At 43.2% G+C, this 20,702-nt stretch overlaps 1 protein-coding gene across 1 annotated transcript in view; it reads right to left on the bottom strand.

Annotated features, from left to right (window-relative positions):
- Positions 1 to 16,817: 16,817 nt before the first annotated feature.
- LOC311127307 (chondroitin sulfate N-acetylgalactosaminyltransferase 1-like) overlaps positions 16,818 to 20,702 on the bottom strand; it is a 38,783-nt gene continuing 34,898 nt past the window's right edge. Inside the window, exons 7-8 of the mRNA XM_084159118.1 lie at positions 20,600 to 20,681; positions 16,818 to 18,020 (exon numbers count right to left, since the gene is read on the bottom strand). Coding sequence (XP_084015244.1) covers positions 17,728 to 18,020; positions 20,600 to 20,681 — 375 coding nt within the window. The 3' untranslated portion in view covers positions 16,818 to 17,727. The remainder of the gene's footprint in view (positions 18,021 to 20,599; positions 20,682 to 20,702) is intronic.

Here is a 20,702-nt window from a genome sequence, read left to right as displayed (position 1 = left end):
AGTGGAGTTTCATGATAGCAGCTGACGAGGATCAACAGAAGAGCCTATCGCCTGCTTGCCAGCACACTATGACAACACCCGTCACGTCCCCTTTCCGTACATCCTCTAATAATCCGTCCCATTGCTGTGTTACTTTTCTCAATTACAGTAGCAATGTTATTATGGTTCTTTAATAACTAATTGAGGAAAAGGCACACAGATATCAGGAAGAAGATAATCTACACAGGCTGCTTGATAGGTTAAATACAAAGCATGGTTTGCAAACCTGCAACACAAAGCTTTATTGGTTTTATAGATAAACATTGCCAAGACATCTCATCAATACTGTATGTCTTGAACTTTTAACTCAGATGGAAATATATAATTTATCCTGAACATTTGATTGAGGTTTAGGAATCATAACATGGAGTCGGGGCCGGTTCCAGGCCATATTCCAAGCATAAACGACATAAGCGGTCGCTTTTTTACCCTGACTAAGTTTTTTTTGGGTAACTCAGGCGGGTCTAAACTTATTATTCAGAGTAATTATAGTAGAATACACCAGGTGCAAGTTCTAAATTTGGTTGTGCATCAGCAGGTTTTCTCTTGTTATGTCAGTCACTGACAGTCACTCAATTAGCCACGTCAGCTAACAATTTTTAGATTGGTAGTTAGTCTAGCCAGCTATCTAAACTTGTAGTAATCATGGCTGAATACCAACCAGCTGTGGCGACCCCTCATTCAGGGCAGGTGGGCCCCATCTGTTTAGCAATTATACTTTTTTTAGTGTTTTGCATGTTATTTTGTCATTAATACGTGTCACATATCAGTTTGCAAACTATGTAAAAAATAAAATACTCAAACATGGTCTCTTTTTTGCTTTCTTGAGTAAGGCAGCTCCAAAATGCAGGTGTTTCAGCCTAGCTCAGTGCTTTCTGTGGTGGGGCAGCCAGCGGAAAATACGGCATGTAGGGGTTGGTAATGTTCTCTAGTTGCGCAGTGATTGGCTCAGTGGTCTGTCACTCATGGGGGCACTACGGCACCGCAAAATCTATGGGGAGAGCTCGAAAATTCCAGCCCCTTGGGTCCTGCCATAGAGTTACATTGGAAGTGCCTATCCAAGAAGGCTCAAGGTCATTGGCCACAGATAAAATGACGTCAAATCACGTTATATGGACCGTAGCTTTGATTGGACTGATCATGTCAACATCATACTTTCAAAATCTTAGCTAGCAAGCTAGCAGTCATCATCATGAATCAAGTCGACAATCTACTGGCAACTCCTTTTCAATCCTTGTCATATGAAGAGAAATAATGAAGAGAAATTATAGACCAAAACATATCGGTGCTCATCTGCGATTGGACATAACAAGTTGGAAATCGCAAATTCAACAATGAGTGGTTTGGAAAGAATCAGTGGCTAACTGCAAGCATTGCAAAGCAATCACTAGCCTGCTATTCAGTGGAGTGGGTGTGTGGTCCAAGTCTGGGGTTAAGGGTATATTTTCCAAGCTTAAAAGTCGCTCTGGATAAGAGCATCTGCTAAATGATGTAAATGTAAATGTTAAAAGGATAAACATTCAACATTGGCCATGCTGTCAATCCAGCATGACTTCTGCCGCATTCGAAACAACTGAAAACTCGGAACTGGGAAATCTCAGTTTTCAGTGAGTTCAAGACAACTGGGAACTCTGAAGAAAATGAGCTCCGACTGGGAAAATACGTTTTGAATGGTCATCCAACTCAGAATTCCAAGTCGGAACTCAGACCTCTTTCTAGATCACTGACGTCATGATTCAACCTTGTTTTTTTCTGAGTTCCCAGTTGTCTTGAAAGCACCATCAATCCAGAGAACGCCAGACTTTGATGATGAAGTTTCACAAAATTTGCCACAAAGGACCGCCGCTCCACCTTCCTGTTCAAGTGAGCACCACAAGGTGAGTCAAAAATGTATTGTATGCTGCTGCATAAATGATGTAATATGCCAGGGAGATATGAATACTGTAGCTAAGAGTAATACTAAGTGTATGTTGTGTAGTAAGCTGTTAGTAGCCCATGTGCCTCATCCTAATAATTTGCTCCCTTTTCCCCTAGTAACATAGCCTACTGTTCTGACTTGGTGGTGCACATTTAGCCTATAGCCTGTTTTTGAGAAATGTCATCATCGAATATTGTAAGAGCTTTCGTTGTCTGCTTATATGCCCCCTTTATTTATCCTACGGTTCTGACTTGGTGTACAGGGAGAATACTGTAAGAACTGCCCATGTTCTGAATTCTGTCACTATATATTTCAAAAGTGCTGAACAATTAGTTATATTGACTACGTCCGTCCTAGCTCGCTCATTAATGTCTTAATCGAAATTACGGATTGCCTCTTATCCGCTCGTTGTCCCCTTATGCCATAATTTGTACATCTCAATTGTCAGTAAAAAACACATTTATTTAAGCAAGTCAACCATATCAGCTACAGTGGGGAGAACAAGTATTTGATACACTGCCGATTTTGCAGGTTTTCCTACTTAAAAGCATGTAGAGGTCTGTAATTTTTATCATATGTACACTTCAACTGTGAGAGATGGAATCTAAAACAAAAATCCAGAAAATCACATTGTATGATTTTTAAGTAATTAATTTGCATTTTATTGCATGACATAAGTATTTGATACATCAGAAAAGCAGAACTTAATATTTGGTACAGAAACCTTTGTTTGCAATTACAGAGATCATACGTTTCCGGTAGGTCTTGACCAGGTTTGCACACACTGCAGCAGGGATTTTGGCCCACTCCTCCATACAGACCTTCTCCAGATCCTTCAGGTTTCGGGGCTGTCGCTGGGCAATACGAACTTTCAGCTCCCTCCAAAGATTTTCTATTGGGTTCAGGTCTGGAGACTGGCTAGGCCACTCCAGGACCTTGAGATGCTTCTTACGGAGCCACTCCTTAGTTGCCCTGGCTGTGTGTTTCGGGTCGTTGTCATGCTGGAAGACCCAGCCACGACCCATCTTCAATGCTCCTACTGAGGGAAGGAGGTTGTTGGCCAAGATCTCGCGAAACATGGCCCCATCCATCCTCCCCTCAATACGATGCAGTCGTCCTGTCCCCTTTGCAGAAAAGCATCCCCAAATAATGATGTTTCCACCTCCATGCTTCACGGTTGGGATGGTGTTCTTGGGGTTGTACTCATCCTTCTTCTTCCTCCAAACACGGCGAGTGGAGTTTAGACCAAAAAGGCTATATTTTTGTCTCATCAGACCACATGACCTTCTCCCATTCCTTCTCTGGATCATCCAGATGGTCATTGGCAAACTTCAGACGGGCCTGGACATGCGCTGGCTTGAGCAGGGGGACCTTGCGTGCGCTGCAGGATTTTAATCCATGACAGCGTAATGTGTTACTAATGGTTTTCTTTGAGACTGTGGTTCCAGCTCTCTTCAGGTCATTGACCAGGTCCTGCCGTGTAGTTCTGGGCTGATCCCTCACCTTCCTCATGATCATTGATGCCCCACGAGGTGAGATCTTGCATGGAGCCCCAGACCGAGGGTGATTGACCGTCATCTTGAACTTCTTCCATTTTCTAATAATTGCGCCAACAGTTGTTGCCTTCTCACCAAGCTGCTTGCCTATTGTCCTGTAGCCCATCCCAGCCTTGTGCAGGTGTACAATTTTATCCCTGATGTCCTTCCACAGCTCTCTGGTCTTGGCCATTGTGGAGAGGTTGGATTCTGTTTGATTGAGTGTGTGGACAGGTGTCTTTTATACAGGTAACAAGTTCAAACAGGTGCAGTTAATACAGGTAATGAGTGGAGAACAGGAGGGCTTCTTAAAGAGAAACTAACAGGTCTGTGAGAGCCGGAATTCTTACTAGTTGGTAGGTGATCAAACACTTATGTCATGCAATAAAATGCAAATTAATTACTTAAAAATCATACAATGTGATTTTCTGGATTTTTGTTTTAGATTCCATCTCTCACAGTTGAAGTGTACATATGATAAAAATTACAGACCTCTACATGCTTTGTAAGTAGGAAAACCTGTAAAATCGGCAGTGTATCAAATACTTGTTCTCCCCACTGTATGTATTTTTAGAAGGCAGTAAATGAGGCTGAATGAACTGTTTCACTGTCAGACAAGGCTCTGCTGATAGCCAGGTGTTGCAGTGGTAAGGTGTTGGGACTCTGCTGTTGGGACAGCTTTATGTAGGACCTAACAGTTTGTGGGCACCGTTTGTCACCGTTATAATGCAATTAATCTATTGTTTAGTGTTGTGTAGTGGCTTTGCTGGCATGCATCTAAAAACATGTTGCTGTTTTTGGCCCCACCAAGATTTACATGCTAAAATCACCACTGCCAACCTGGCATTCAGGGCATGTGCCCAGGGCCCTCACCTCCAGGGGGCCCCCATTGATTTTGTTAGTCATTCTCACATGGCATGGGTTGTTCCACCAATTTGGTGCCTTTTGAGAAGTGTAACTTAGTAATTATTTTTCATAAACATTTGATTTCACCTAATTTTAACATTCTGTCATAAAAAGAGCACATGCTCAACTTAATAAAAAACATATTTTCCCATCTCAAGAGGTAAAAATGACTATCATATAGCCTATTCAGTACCAAATAAAGTAAGAGGGTTGAACGTAACAGGGTTGATGATTTCTTCTTAAATCAGCCATGAATCTCCTGGTGACAGGGTGAATCGAAGCTGGTTGTGTGCAAAAGGGATTGGTAAGCTTCACAAAAAGAATGAAATTATTAAATAATTTTCAGTCGTTCTATCTATCAGGCTTGACGTGTTATGCTCGACCCGCTCAGTAGAACCAGCTCACCTGCTTTTATTCTATGATTTGACTATTAGATGTTTGAAAAAATATTTTAAAAGGGATAGTTTCACCATGTTAAAATGAGAGTTCAGTTCACGTAACAGGGTTTACTTTAAAATGAGGGACAGACGTAAATTAATCACTAATCATCACATTAAATACAGTGCATTCGAAAAGTATTCAGACCCCTTCACTTTTTCAGAAATACCTTATTTACATAAGTATTCAGACCCTTTGCTCTGAGACTCAAAATTGAGCTCAGGTGCATCCTGTTTCCATTGATTATCCTTGAGATGTTTTTACAACTTGATTGGAGTCCGCCTGTGGTAAATTCAATTGATAAGACATGACTTGGAAAGGCACACCTGTCTATATAAGGTCCCACAGTTGACAGTGCATATCAGAGCAACAACCAAGCTTTGAGGTCGAAGGAATTGTCCGTAGGGCTCCAAGACAGGATTGTGTCGAGGCACAGATCTAGGGAAGGGTACCAAAACAATTCTGCAGCATTGAAGGTCCCCAAGAACACAGTGGCCTCCATCATTCTTAACTGAAAAAAGTTTCGAACCACCAAGACTCTTCCTAGAGCTGGCCGCCCGTCCAAACTGAGCAATCGGGGAGAAGGGCCTTGGTCAGGGAGGTGACCAAGAACCCGATGGTCACTCTGACAGAGCTCCAGAGTTCCTCTGTGGAGATGGGAGAACCTTCCAGAAGGACAACCATCTCTGCAGCACTCCACCAATCAGGCCTTTATGGTAGAGTGGACAGACAGAAGCCACTCCTCAGTAAAAGGCACATGACAGCCCGCTTGGAATTTGCCAAACGGCACCTAAAGGACTCTCAGACCATGAGAAACACAATTCTCTGGTCTGATGAAACCAAGATTGAACTCTTTGGCCTGAATGCCAAGCGTGACATCTGGAGGAAACCTGGCACCATCCCTACGGTGAAGCATGGTGGTGGCAGCATCATGCTGTGGGGATGTTTTTCAGCGGCAGGAACTGGGAGACTAGTCAGGATCGAGGGAAAGATGAACGGAGCAAAGTATAGAGAGATCCTTGATGAAATTCTGCTCCAGAGCGCTCAGGACCTCAGACTGGGACGAAGGTTCACCTTCCAACAGGACAACGATCCTAACCACACAGCCAAGACAACGCAGGAGTGGCTTCAGGACAAGTCTCAGAATGTCCTTGAGTGGCCCAGCGAGAGCCTGGACTTGAACCCGATCGAACATCTCTGGAGAGACCTGAAAATAGCTGTGCAGCGACGCTCCCCATCCAACCTGAGAGCTTGAGAGGATCTGCAGAGAGGAATGGGAGAAACTCCCCAAATACAGGTGTGCCAAGCTTGTAGCGTCATACCCAAGAAGACTCAAGGCTGTAATCGCTGCCAAAGGTCCTTCAACAAGGTACTGAGTAAAGGGTCTGAATACTTATGTGCTTCTGCTGTTTGGGGTTTTAGGCTGGGTTTCTGTAGATGCACTCTGTGACATCTGCTGATGCAAAAAGGGCTTTATAAATACATTTGATTTATTGATTGATTGATTATGTAAATGTAATATTTCAGTTTTTTACTTTTTCATAAATTTGCTAAAATGTCTTAAACACAGTTTTTGCTTTGACATTTATGGGGTATTGTGTGTAGATTGATGAGGGGGAAAAAAGCAATTTAATCAATTTTAGAATAAGGCTTTAACGTAGCAAAATGTGGAAAAAGTGAAGGGGAATGAATACTTTCCGAATGTACTGTAAATAATAATCTTCAGAAATGACTTTGTCAAAGCAACAAAATAAGTAGGGATTTACAATGATGGTGAAACTTAAGTGGGCTAAAATCTTCCTAGAAGTGACACAGAGTTGACAGAGGGACATGTCAAAATGCAGAATCTTGGCCCTTTAGCAAGCCTTTATTCATGTGGTCTATATGAAATATTTCTACTTAAAATATCAAAGGGACGCAAAGGCACTCATTTTGTGGAACGATCGCATAAGTCATTGAAAAATGTGTAGAATTGCTGTAAATTGGCTTTACAACTGCAAATAATTATCTCCACCCCATGGTAAAATGGGTAGAATTGCAGGAAAATTGCTGTAAAACTGCAGATTTTTTCTCTCTGCCCCAAGGCAGAATTAGTAGAATAGCATTACATTTGTTATCAAATTGCAACGTTTTCTCTCTGCCCCATGGCAAAATGTGTAGAATTGCAGGAAACTTGCTTTAAAACTGCAACATTTTCTATACGCCCCATGGCAAAATGTGTAGAATTGCACACAAAAAACATGCTACGAGGTGGGAGCCTACCCAACTAAATCTCACTTAGGGCCCCCAAAGGCCCTGCCTGTAGTGGCCACTCAAAGTTGGCCCCTCAACCTTGATTATGATGAGTGTAGTGAGTGAGTGAGAGGTTTTGCGTTTATATTACCGCAATATTTTATTAAGATCTGGGATATACACAGAGTATACAAAACATTAAGAACACCTTCTCTTTCCATGATATAGACTAACAAGGTGAATCCAGGTAAAAGCTATGATCCCTTATTGATGTCACTTGTTAAATCCACTTCAATCAGTGTAGATGAAGGGGAGGAGACAGGTGAAATAAGGATTTTTAAGCCTTGAGACAATTGAGACATGGATTGTGTATGTGTGCCATTCAGAGGGTGATATTAGGAAGGTGTTCCTAATGTTTGGTATATTCAGTGTATGCAGTGGTGGTACTGTATCTGTGAGTAGTTGTGTTTGTGACTGCTGGATCACTTGTACAAAGGACCTGTAGGCCATTGGTACTGATTCGGCTGTTACTCTTCTCAGGCATATTTTTTTTCTTCAAGTCCCAACATTTATTAAGAAGAAGATGTTGAGCATTCATAGAATTGCTTTACATTGTTACATTAGTTTAAATCCTCAGCGGTAGTTAGAGAATATGACCAAAAGTATGTGGACACCTGCTCATCAAACCTCTCATTCCAAAATCATGGGCATTGAAATGGAGTTGGTCCCCCCTTTGCGGCTATAACAGCTAGATGTTGGAACATTGCTGCAGGGACTTGCTTCCATTCAGCCACAAGAGAATAAGTGAGGTCGGGCAATGATGTTGGGCGATTAGGCCTGGCTCGCAGTCGGCGTTCCAATTCATCACAGTGTTCGATGGGGTTGTGGTCAGGGCTCTGTGCAGGCCAGTCAAGTTCTTCCACACCGATCTCGACAAACCATTTCTGTATGGACCTTGCTTTGTGCATGGGGACATTGTCGTGCTGAAACAGGAAAGGGCCTTCCACAAACTGTTGCCACAAAGTTGGAAGCACAGAACCGTCTAGAATGTCATTGTATGCTGTAGCGTTAAGATTTCCCTTCACTGTAACTAAGGAGCCCTAACCATGAAAAACAGCCCTAGACCATTATTCCTCCTCCACCAAACTTTACAGTTGGCACTATGCATTCGGGCAGGTAGCGTTCTCTGGCATACGCCAAACCCAGATTTGTCCATCGGACTGCCAGATGGTGAAGCGTGATTCATCACTCCAGAGAATGCATTTCCACTGCTCCAATGAGTCCAATGGCAGCGAGCTTTACACCACTCCAGCCGCGCTTGGCATTGCGCATGGTGATCTTTCCATGGCTGCTTGGCCATGGAAACACTTTTCATGAAGCTCTCGGCGAACAGTTCTTGTATTGACGTTGCTTCCAGACGCGCTTCAGGATTCGACTGTCCCGTTCTGTGCGCTTCTGTGGCCTACCACTTAGCGACTGAGCTGTTGTTGCACCTAGAGGTTTCCACTTCACATATCAGCACTTAATAGTTGACCGGGGAAGCTCTAGCAGGGCAATGTTGGTCTGTGGAGATTGCATGGCTGTGTGCTTGATTTTATACACCTGTCAGCAACGGGTGTGGCTGAAACTGAAACTGCTTTGCTTCACAGGTACACTTGCAATTGCCGGCAGTCCACCAATTAAGCCATCATTGTCTTGAATGGGAACACCCATTCTATTCAATGAGGGGATTCGATGAATCTGGCCCGGGCGCCCGGGTAGGCGTGTTTTGCACTAGGTTAAGTTTTGGAACCGGGCTGCCTCCCAGGTGTGAGCACATGGAGAAATGAGTAGGATTCTGTGGGAAGATCTCAATTGTATACTCCTCGCGTCCTCTCTCCTCGTCTCCATCTCAAAACACATTGGATGAGAAAGCCAGAGGTCCCGCCGCTCTGACCTTCTCCTCCAATGGGTTTTGAGAAGGAGAGAGAATGCAAAGAGTATGCAATTGGGATCTTCCCTGTGTTTTACATAACCCCACGGTTCTTAAACCTTGTACCTAGAGAGCTATCGTCCTATAGGTTTTCAATCCAACCCAACCCTAATCAAGCTCACCTGTTGGAGTGAAAACCTACAAGACGGTTGCTCTCCAGGAACATGTTTGTAACTAATGCTGAGTGACAGTGTGAATGGCACAGTAACTGTGTAATTGTTGTTTTATATGTTTTATAATAACAAATTGTTTATAAAAACAAAATTGAACTACAGTGTTATTTCTTGAAAATGTTATTCGTATAAGACGCTATAAGCCTCCTCAACTTCCTGGAATCCAATGTAGCTGCTGTTGGGGTCAGAGTAGTTAGATGTAATTGTTGCCACCACAGAGGCTGGGAGTAGCCGTCGTTGGCCTCGACCTAGATGTTCTCCCCTCAGCATCCACTCCAGGCTGATCCGATAAGAGACCAGTCTTGTCACACCCTGGCTCTGGGACTCTATATGTTGAGCCAGGGTGTGTTCATTCGATGTGTTCTGTTTCTTTGTTTGGGTGTTCTAGGTTGTCTGTTTCTATGTTTGCCTGTGTGACTCCCAATCAGAGGCAACGAGTGTCAGCTGTCGGCTGGTTGTCTCTGATTGGGAGCCATATTTAATCTGTATGTTTTCCCTTGGGTGTTGTGGGTTTTTGTTCCGTGTCGGTATTGTTAACCGTTGGACTTCACGAGTCGTGTTTTGTTTTGCATGCTTTAATTAAATAAAGTCATGTTTGTTTCACACGCTGCGCCTTGGTCTACTCACTCTTACGACCATCGTGACAGAAAAACCCACCATACCAAGACCAAGCAGCGTGTCCAGGAGCAGGCAGCCTGGACGTGGGAGCAGATCTTGGACGGGCAGGGGTCCTGGACCTGGGAGGAAATCCTGGCCGGGATCCCGGCCATGGAGTGAGACGGTGGAGGCGCGCCGTAGAGAGGAGCTACGGCGTGATCAGGGTCGTCGTCGGACGGTCGTGAGGCAACCCCAGAAAATGTTTAGGGGGGGGGCACACGGCATGGACGACGGGGCTGACGGAGGAGAAAAGGGGGCGGATCCAGAAGGCCACCAGGCCAGGGGTACACCGCCCTGTACGTCCTGTGCGGATGCCTCACACAGAGTGTGTGAGGGTAGGCATTCAGCCAGGACGGGTGGTGGCCGCTATTCACTCCAGGCCTCCTATCCGTCTCCACAGCCCGGTTCGGCCTGTCCCTGCTCCACGCACCAAGCCTACGGTGTGCGTCGCCAGCCCAGTCCGGCCTGTCCCTGCTCCACGCACCAAGCCTACGGTGTGCGTCGACAGCCCTGCCCGGCCTGTTCCTGCTCCACGCACCAAGCCTACGGTGTGCGTCGACAGCCCTGCCCGGCCTGTTCCTGCTCCACGCACCAAGCCTACGGTGTGCGTCGACAGCCCTGCCCGGCCTGTTCCTGCTCCACGCACCAAGCCTACGGTGTGCGTCGCCAGCCCAGTCCGGCCTGTCCCTGCTCCACGCACCAAGCCTACGGTGTGCGTCGACAGCCCTGCCCGGCCTGTTCCTGCTCCACGCACCAAGCCTACGGGGTGCGTCGCCAGCCCAGTCCGGCCTGTCCCTGCTCCACGCACCAAGCCTACGGTGTGCGTCGTCAGCCTGGTCCAGCCCGTTCCTGCCACTCGCACCAAGCCAGGGGTGCGAGTCGTCAGCCTGGTCCAGCCCGTTCCTGCCACTCGCACCAAGCCAGGGGTGCGAGTCGTCAGCCTGGTTCAGCCCGTTCCTGCTACTCGCACCAAGCCCGGGGTGCGAGTCGTCAGCCTGGTAAGACCGGTCAGCTGCTCCACAACGGAGCGTAAGCAATCCGCTCCGTCAATGTCCAGTCCAGATCCAGCCAGCGGGGTCAGACCGGACCAGGGGCGCTATGGGGGGTTGATTGGAGGGTGGTGGGCAAGGCCGGAGCCAGAACCACCGCCGAGGAGGTATGCCCGCCCACCCCTCCCCTGTTTTGCTTTAGTTGAGGCGCGGTCGCAGTCCGCGCCTTTAGGGGGGGGTACTGTCACACCCTGGCTCTGGGACTCTATATGTTGAGCCAGGGTGTGTTCATTCGATGTGTTCTGTTTCTTTGTTTGGGTGTTCTAGGTTGTCTGTTTCTATGTTTGCCTGTGTGACTCCCAATCAGAGGCAACGAGTGTCAGCTGTCGGCTGGTTGTCTCTGATTGGGAGCCATATTTAATCTGTATGTTTTCCCTTGGGTGTTGTGGGTTTTTGTTCCGTGTCGGTATTGTTAACCGTTGGACTTCACGAGTCGTGTTTTGTTTTGCATGCTTTAATTAAATAAAGTCATGTTTGTTTCACACGCTGCGCCTTGGTCTACTCACTCTTACGACGATCGTGACAAGTCTGTACTGTCTAGATAGACAGAAAATAAATACATGACAATGTTATATACAACAATCAAGAATATAAATAGGCCTATACAACATAAAATATAACAGGCTCAGGGATCATTAAAAATAATAAGCATATTATTTATAAGCTGTATTGATGATGGCACAAAATTTTTACCGAAAGGCTACCTGCTGCAATACTATTGATGTCTCTCTTGGTCTTGTATACTTGAAGACTGTATAGCCAACTCATTGTTGTGTCAGTGGTCAAGTGTGAGGCTGTTTTTCTTCCTATTGTGTGTGGGTTTACAGGCTAGTTAGGAGATTATTGGTATAAAAGCCAGACTGGCAATTGTAAGCAACATGTTCTTCTCTACTACCTCTATTGACTTTATACTTCTTACACTGTTTGGTAATATAACTTCTTATTTATGTAGACCCAGATTGTGAAGTGCGTGTGCCATACACTCTGTTTCTATGGTGTGCATCCACTCATTCTAGACACTGTTTACCTAGCCAGCATGTCATCATTGTCAGACAAACTTGAAGGGGACTACAGTAGCCAGTTACATTATGGGGTGTAGGCAGCAGTGGCGACCCGTCATTCAGGGCACGTGGGGTCTGTTTTGCATGTTTTGTTGCCTGTTTTGCATGTTATTTTGGCATTACTACGTGTTACATATCAGTTTGCAAACAATGTAAAAAAAATATATAATAATAGAGTTTATAAAGCCTCATACAAATATGGTCTCTTTTTTGCTATCTTGAGTAAGGCAGCTCCAAAATGCAGGTGTTTCAGCCTAGCTCAGTGCTTTCTGTGGTGGTGGGGCAGCCAGCGGAAAATACAGAGCGTAGGGGTTGGTAATGTTCTCTAGTTGCGCCATAATTGGCTCAGTGTTCTGTCACTCATGGGGGACACTACCGTAAAATCTACGGGGAGAGCTCGAAAATTCAAGCCCCTTGGGTGCTGCCACAGAGTTACATTAGAAGTGCCCACCCAAGAAGGCTCAAGGTCATTGGCCACAGATAAAATGACGTCAAATCACATTATATGATTGGACTGATCATGTCAACATCATACTTTCAAAATCTTAGCTAGCAAGCTAGACAAGCAGTCATCATCATGAATCATGTCGACAATCTACTGACAAATTATTTTCAATCCTTGTCATATGAAGAGACATTATAGATAAAACGTATCGGTGCTCCTTGGCCATTGAACATAAACATTACATCACAAATTCAACAATGAGTGGTTTGGAAGGAATCAATGGCTAACTGCAAGCGTTGCAAAGCAATCACTAGCCTGCTATTCAGTGGAGTGGGTGAGTGGTCCAAGTCTGGGTTTAAGGGTCTCTTTTCCAAGCTTAAAAGGATGGGCCAGAAAAGGTTGAATACTTTGGCCATGCTGTCAATCCAGCATGACTTCTGCCACGTTCAAAACAGCTGGAAACTCGGAACTGGGAAATCTCAGCTGGGAACTTGGAAATAACCTAGCTCCGACTGGGAAAATACGTTTTGAACAGTAATCCAAGTCGGGAACTTGGGCCTCTTTCTAGAGCTCCAACCTGAAGATCACTGACATCATGATTCAACCTTGTTTTTTTCAGAGTTCCCAGTTGTCTTGAAAGCACCATAAATCCAGAAAATGCCAGACTTTGATGACAAAGTCTGATGACAAAATGGGCCCACAAGAAAGACCTTTTTCACACAGGGGAATTGGGTGTTGCATATGTTTGTTAATTAAATAAACAAACAAAATAAGTATATATATTTTTTGTTTATTTGTAAACTCAGGTTACCTTTATCTAATATTAGGTTTTGGTTGAAGATCTGATAACCTTCAGTATGAAAAATATGCAAAAATAGAGAAAATTAGAAAGGGGGCAAATTCTTTTTCACGGCACTCTACATTCTTTATGGGACTAATAGAAAATAAGTCATTTAATGGTAAAAATTTATTAGGCTGATTGTCAAACAAATCACTTTTAAAATGTAGGCTACTCCAAAAGAATTCCCACATCCAAACAGTGCGCTGTGCACGCACCATTTGATGAATGGAAAGAGACATCTGTTACAAACACCATAAGTGTAATGACATTCAGCGATTTTCATTAGGCCTACTACAGTAGTGTGTATTCATGGATGCCAAGGGAAGCCATGCTTCCCCAAAAATGTGAACAATAACAATAATTTTAAAAATGAAATAATGTTTCAGAATTTTCCTTCAATTCGCAAGTGGCTGAATCTATCTCAGCGGAGAAAGCATATGAGAGAGCGAAACAGCGCCCCTCTGGCTCAGTATTTGTAACATTTCATACTATTTTTGTCCAGACAGCATCAGATACATGGGCTATGCATACTGTGACAGAGGGGCGCTGTTTCGCACAATAGTATGCATTCTCCAGTGAGATTGATGCATCTCGCGTGTCTTGGTCAAATGATCAATATTTAGACTTTTGTTGCCTTTAGAGGAGCTCATGTCTCTTTCATGGGAGTTTAATGACACCTGGCTCACCCCATAATTCACACTCCGCTCTCCACAACATTTGATCTATTTCATAGCCAACATACAGTATCTGTTCACAGGTTTTGGCACTTTGGTTCCTCAACAGGGATGCAATGCTGCCATCTAGAGGTGTACTACTGAACACAATATAATGATGAGACACTCCCATCAACTGTACATCAGTCACTACAAAATACCACTGAGTCTTGTGATTTCACAGGTGAGTAGAGAATGAAGCATAGAGTAAAATTACAGTAGATTAGATTACAGACTACTGCAGTTTTTACATAATGGAATCAAATAACATCTGATAAGAAGCATCAGACCAGAATATAATTTAATTTATTCATTTCAAACTTTTACAAGGGTCTCAAAATGAGTATAAATGTTTATTTCAACTGTAGGCAAAACTTCAAACAGAATAATTTAAAGACAAAAAGGGCATGAATTTAGAATCAATCAAGAACTTCATGAGGAAAGTTATATTTATTATTAACAGAAAGAAGAATCCTTTCATGAAACAATAAAATAAAAAATTAAACGGTGCATCCTCTTTACTCTTTTTACAGGCTTTGGTCATCCAACCCAAATTTAGGTTAATACAAATTATTCCATGTGAAGCAGCCCAAGTGCCTTCTTGAAATTGAAAGACTTGGGAATTAAATCAAATCTCTCAATATTTAGTTTAAGACAAATAAGTGAACTCGTAAAAGGCATAAAGTCATTGTCATTCGCTGTGAATGTCAATCCTGTGAAAATGTATTAATCTATTATAATGTATTTAGCCATCTATAGGCTATATCGCTAAGAAATACTCTCAGTAGAAATCCATCAGGATAACGTCAGATAGTCTTTATTTGCACTTTCATACTGGTCTTTTCCTACCATTCCTTGTCCTGGACTATACTCCTCTGTAGACATGGAAGCATTCTACTACCACTAAACTTAATTTGGCTCATTTAGACTTGGGTCAAACCAAGAAAGAATAGGCAAATAAGTGATGTAGCTAACAATTATGTTAATAATAAATAAGCATTTTTGGAGCAAGGCTTTTTCTTTTTCCAACAATTGTTCTGTGTGCAGATCACTTTAACACTGGATAATTTAATTATTGAATAGAAGTATAATGTATCTATTATAATATACAGTACCAGTCAAAAGTTCAGACACACCTACTCATTCAAGGGTTTTTCTTTATTTTTATTTTCTTTTACTATTTTCTACATTGTAGAATAATAGTGAAGAAATCAAAACTATGAAATAACAACTATGGATTCATGTATTAACCAAAAAAGTGTTAAACAAATCAAAATATATTGTATATTTGAGATTCTTCAAAGTAGCCACCCTTTGCCTTGATGACAGTTTTGCACACTCTTGGCATTCTCTCAACTAGCTTCACCTGGAATGCTTTTCCAACAGTCTTGAAGGAGTTCCTACATATGCTGCTTTTCCTTCACTCTGCGGTCCAACTCATCCCAAACAATCTCAATTGGGTTGAGGTCGGGTGATTGTGGAGGCCAGGTCATCTGATGCAGCACTCCATCACTCTCCTTCTTGGTCAAATAGCCATTACACAGCCTGGAGGTGTGTTGGGTCATTGTCCTGTTGAAAAACAAACGATAGTCCCACTAAGCGCAAACCAGATGGGATGGCGTATCGCTGCAGAATGCTGTGGTAGCCATGCTGGTTAAGTGTGCCTTGAATTCTAAATAAATCACAGACAGTGTCACCAGGAAAGCACCCCCACACCATCACACCTCCTCCTCCATGCTTCACGGTGGGAACCACACATTTGGAGATCGTCCGTTCACCTACTCTGCGTCTCACAAAGACACGGTGGTTGAAACCAAAAATCGACCGGTCTAATGTCCATTGCTCGTGTTTCTTAGCCCAAGCAAGTTTTTTTGTTATTGGTGTCCTTTAGTAGTGATTTCTTTGCAGCAATTCGACCATGAAGGCCTGATTCACGCAGTCTCCTCTGAACAGTTGATGTTGAGATGAGTCTGTTACTTGAACTCTGTGAAGCATTTATTTGGGCTGCAATTTCTGAGGCTGGTAACTTTAACTTATCGTCTGCAGCAGAGGTAACTCTGGGTCTTCCTTTCCTGTGGTGGTCCTCATGAGAGACAGTTTCATTATAGCACTTGATGGTTTTTGCGAATGCACTTGAAGAAACTTTCAAAGTTCTTGAAATATTCCGTATTGACTGACATTCATGTCTTAAAGTAATGATGGACTGTCGTTTCTCTTTGCTTATTTGAGCTGTTCTTGCCATAATATGGACTTGGTATTTTATCAAATAGGGCTATCTTCTGTATACCACCCCTACCTTGTCACAACACAACTGATTGGCTCAAACACATTAAGAAGGAAAGAAATTCCACAAATTAACTTTTAAGAAGGCACACCTGTTAATTGAAATGCATTCCAGGTGACTACCTCATGAAGCTGGTTGAGAGAATGCAAAGAGTGTGCAAAGCTGTCATCAAGGCAAAGGGTGGCTACTTTGAAGAATCTCTAATATAAAATATATTTTGATTTCTTTTACACTTTTTTGGTTACTACATGATTCTATGTGTGTTATTTCATAGTTTTGATGTCTTCACTATTATTCTACAACGTAGAAAATAGTAAAAAAGAAAGAAAACCCCTTGAATGAGTAGGTGTGTCCAAACGTTTGACTGGTACTTTGGGGCGGCAGAGAGCTTACTGGTTAAGAGCGTTGTGCCAGTAACCGAAAGGTCGCTGGTTCTAATCCCCGAGCCGACTAGGTGAAAAATCTGTCGATGTGCCCTTGATCAATTGCTCCTGTAAGTCGCTCTGGATAAGAGCGTCTAATAAATGACCAATTTATTTTTATTTATTTATTTTACTTTAATTATTTGCACAATGTTAGCCCATTCTCAAAACAAAGGACACTGTCCCACATTTTCTCTCAGGGCCATATAATCTTCCTCATACCTCATACATGTACTGTAGCTTCATGCTCAAACAGCAAACCATAATACTGACCAGAGTAAAAAATATACTATATTTATTTTGACCCTTCAAACAAGACAAAACTGCATTGTTTTGTTTCTTGAAGATGAAAATCGACATAAAAGCACATATAGGTAGGATTAGTAAAAGTCGTGAAAAAGCAGAGCACCATAATAACTCTGTGGAGCATGAGAAATAATGAATGTCTAACAGCGTCCATGTCCCTCCATTGTTGTCATTGGCACTAACACCTGTTTTCATTTATTGATTGACCATCTGTCTGAGTGTATTGTCATGTCACCAGGTTACATGACTTGAGCTTTAGTGTCCGCATTCCATTCACTGTGATGCTGTTTTCCTCCTGTCCACAAGGTGGCTCTAGTAAGATACAGGGAAATCTAGTTCCAGTTTCTCCAGCCTCCTTCAAGAAACCAGCAGATGCCACATCATGATTCTCAAAACCAGCTGTCAGTCAGTCAACATGAGGCACATGATTCTAGACCAAAACACAGAGGAGCAGTCAAAACAAGTCTTTCTGCTGGCCCTTTTACCTGTCATTGTTGTCTTCACAGTGCTTGCACTTCTTCCAAGTAACGGCAGGTGTCTTAGGTGTATTTTTTATGCCCTTTTTGGCATTGCAGAGGATATATTGGAGTGTTTTTCCTCTATAGTGAGTCAGTACTGTTATGTCATCACTGTTCATAACAGTAGATCTCTGTTCTGTTGTTGCTTCCCCCTCACTGTCTCTGACTGTCATACTGTCATGCCCTCCTCCTGTAGTCTAGATTATTTTGTGATTCCCTCATGTCTTCTTGGCAACGGGCCGCTGGGGTTTCTGCTTGCGCAGGTGTGCCTCGATCTCGTGTCGGAAGAAGAGCATGCCCAGCTGGCCGTGTGAGGCTTCGTTCATGGCCTTGGACTGCATGCACATCCTGTACTGCTCCGGGGGCAGCTCATCAGCACAGCGCTTCTCGTGCCACAGGTGGAAGAGGCCCCGCGATGGGGACCGCACCACCAGCAGGTTGCTGTGCAGGTACTTCCTGTAAAGGTGAACGTCCTCACCACCCCAACCTTTGATGTCCACGTCGAAACCACCTGTAGGAGGGACAACATGAACTCATAAACTCACTATATCAGGCTGCTGAATAGCCACCACTAGTCAGCTACCTGCTCCCCCCTCCCACTCCCCCCCATGGAAATCCCCCCCACAGACTTTGCCCCCACCCCAACGACATTCATCACTGTTGCAGTTGTAAATATGTACATTATTACTTTTTTGTTTTAATTTCACTCAATGGTCATGCTGCTCCCCCTATGGCCACTCCCCCCCACCCCCTCAACAGTCTTTACTCTGCCTCCACCCCAATGGACATTTATTTATTCATCACTGCTACAGTTGTTATGATACATATAGTGCTATTTCTATATCTATTATTGTTTTTATGACCATTTTCATTGTTTTATTTCACTTAGTTCTGCATGTTGGAGCTCAGAGTCTAAGATGTTCATTGTACCCTGCAATCACACCTACAACCCTGTACATGTGACTATTAAACAATCTGAATCTATATACACTGAGTCTACAAAACATTAAGGACACCTTCCTAATATTGAGTTGCCGCGCCCCCGTTTGCCCTCAGAGCAGCCTCAATTCGTCGGGGCATGGACTCTACAAGGTGTCGAAAGTGTTCCACAGGGATGCTAGCCCATGTTGACTCCAACAGTTGTGTCAAGTTGGCTGGATGTCCTTTGGGTGGTGAGCCATTCTTGATACACACAGTAAACGGTTGAGCATGAAAAACCCAGCAGCATTGCAGTTCTTAACAAACCATTGCACCTGGCACCTACTACCATACCTCATTCAAAGGCACTTAAATATTTTGTCTTGCCCATTCATCCTCTGAATGGCACACATACACAATCCATGTCCCAAGGCTTAAAAATCATTCTTTACCCTGTCTTGTCACCTTAATCTACACTCATTGAAGTTAATTTAACAAGTGACATCCATAAGGGATTATAGCTTTCACCTGGATTCACCTTGTCAGTCTGTCATGGAAAGAGCAGGTGTCCTTAATGTTTTGTACACTCACTATATAATATATAAATATTAATATAATATACAGGTATGTTATATATATATATATATATATATATATATATATATATATATATAACAGAGGAGGGATGAAGGGCGATCATGGGTGCGTTCAGTAGGGCACAACATTGTGGAAATATGGCAACGGGTGGCTATTTGAAGAATCTCAAATTTAACATATTTTGATTTGTTTAACACTTTTTTGATTAATACATGATTCCATATGTGTTATTTAATAGTTTTGATGTCTTCACTATTATTCTACAATGTAGAAAATAGTAAAAATAAAGAAAAACCCTTGAATGAGTAGGTTCTAAAACTTTTGACCGGTAGTGTATATCTGCAACATTCCACAATGTTTGCCTACTGAACTATGGCCAGGGATCAGAGGTCAAACCCTGATGGTAGAGTTCTGTTTTTGTGATAATGACAGCTTGTTAATTCATCACCATCCTGTTTGTTGGGTTATGTTCTACCAGTTTTCTCTACATGCATAATATAATGCGTGGAATGATGAGATATTGCGACAGAACCTCAGAACATGCCCTAACTTGACTTTCAGAGGAAGTAAGATGCTGACGTCAGTTCTTTCCAACTAACTGGACTACATCCTCTTCATGCCATAGGTGACACGGGTAATCATGTTTTGTTTACTTTTGCGTGCGTTTTTTCTCCCCCTCTCTATTTTTCTCTCTTTTTAAGATGACTGCAGACTGCTCAGTGCTGAAGGGCTAAACAATGAACCCAACCAGGAAGTTGGAGATTGTTTATTTGTTTGTGCACCGGGGCCTAAAAATATTCCCTCTGTTTGAACTCACCCTGTCCCTCTCTCTCTCTGTCCCTCTCTCTCTCTGTCCCCCTCTCTCTCTGTCCCTCTCTCTCTCTCTCTCTCTCTCTCTCTCTCTCTCTCTCTCTCTCTCTCTCTCTCTCTCTCTCTCTCTCTCTCTCTCTCTCTCTCTCTCTCTCTCTCTCTCTCTCTCTCTCTCTCTCTCTCTCTCTCTCTCTCTCTCTCTCTCTCTCTCTCTCTCTCTCTCTCTCTCTCTCTCTCTCTCTCTCTCTCTACACAGATAAATTAATAATTCATTACTAATCACATCTAAATCTCAAATCACTCACCCTAGAGTTGGAAGGAGTATTTTATGTATTATAGGTCTTACTGTAGTACGAATTATCTCTCTCCTGAGAGTCTAAGGTCAGACAGATGCTGTACCTCTGATATTACTATGGTGGGAGACAGTGTTCTGCCAGTGGCAAATTAAATTACAATGACAAACAGTAAAATCTCTGTGTGTGTGTATTTCTGGCCTAGACACGTGTGCCCTATGAGCCCTGGTCAAAAGTAGTGCACTATATACGGAACAGGGTGCCATTTGGGACGCAGACACTGTCCAGAAACTGCCCTTATTTCCAGCATAGTTTATAGCCTGTGATTTCATCTAATGGCCTCGACTGAGGTGGAAAAATGTATTGAGGCAAATCCTGTGCTGAGAGCCAATACGCCTGAGTCCATAATAATATTGCAGATGGTTTGGATATGACAATTTACCATCGATGAGCACGGTAACATGATATTTACCTATGTTGATGAAATCTGATCTGTACTGGCACGTCATTCCGAAGCCAAAGTCTCTCCAGAATCCTGTGTCTTTTTTGATCGCCTATTAAAAATAGCAAAAAAT

Source organism: Coregonus lavaretus, assembly GCF_964263955.1.
Source record: "Coregonus lavaretus genome assembly, chromosome: 4".
NCBI classification, from domain to species: domain Eukaryota; kingdom Metazoa; phylum Chordata; class Actinopteri; order Salmoniformes; family Salmonidae; genus Coregonus; species Coregonus lavaretus.
The sequence above is the reverse complement of the archived record's forward strand: the minus strand, read 5'-3'. Positions and strand labels throughout refer to the sequence as shown.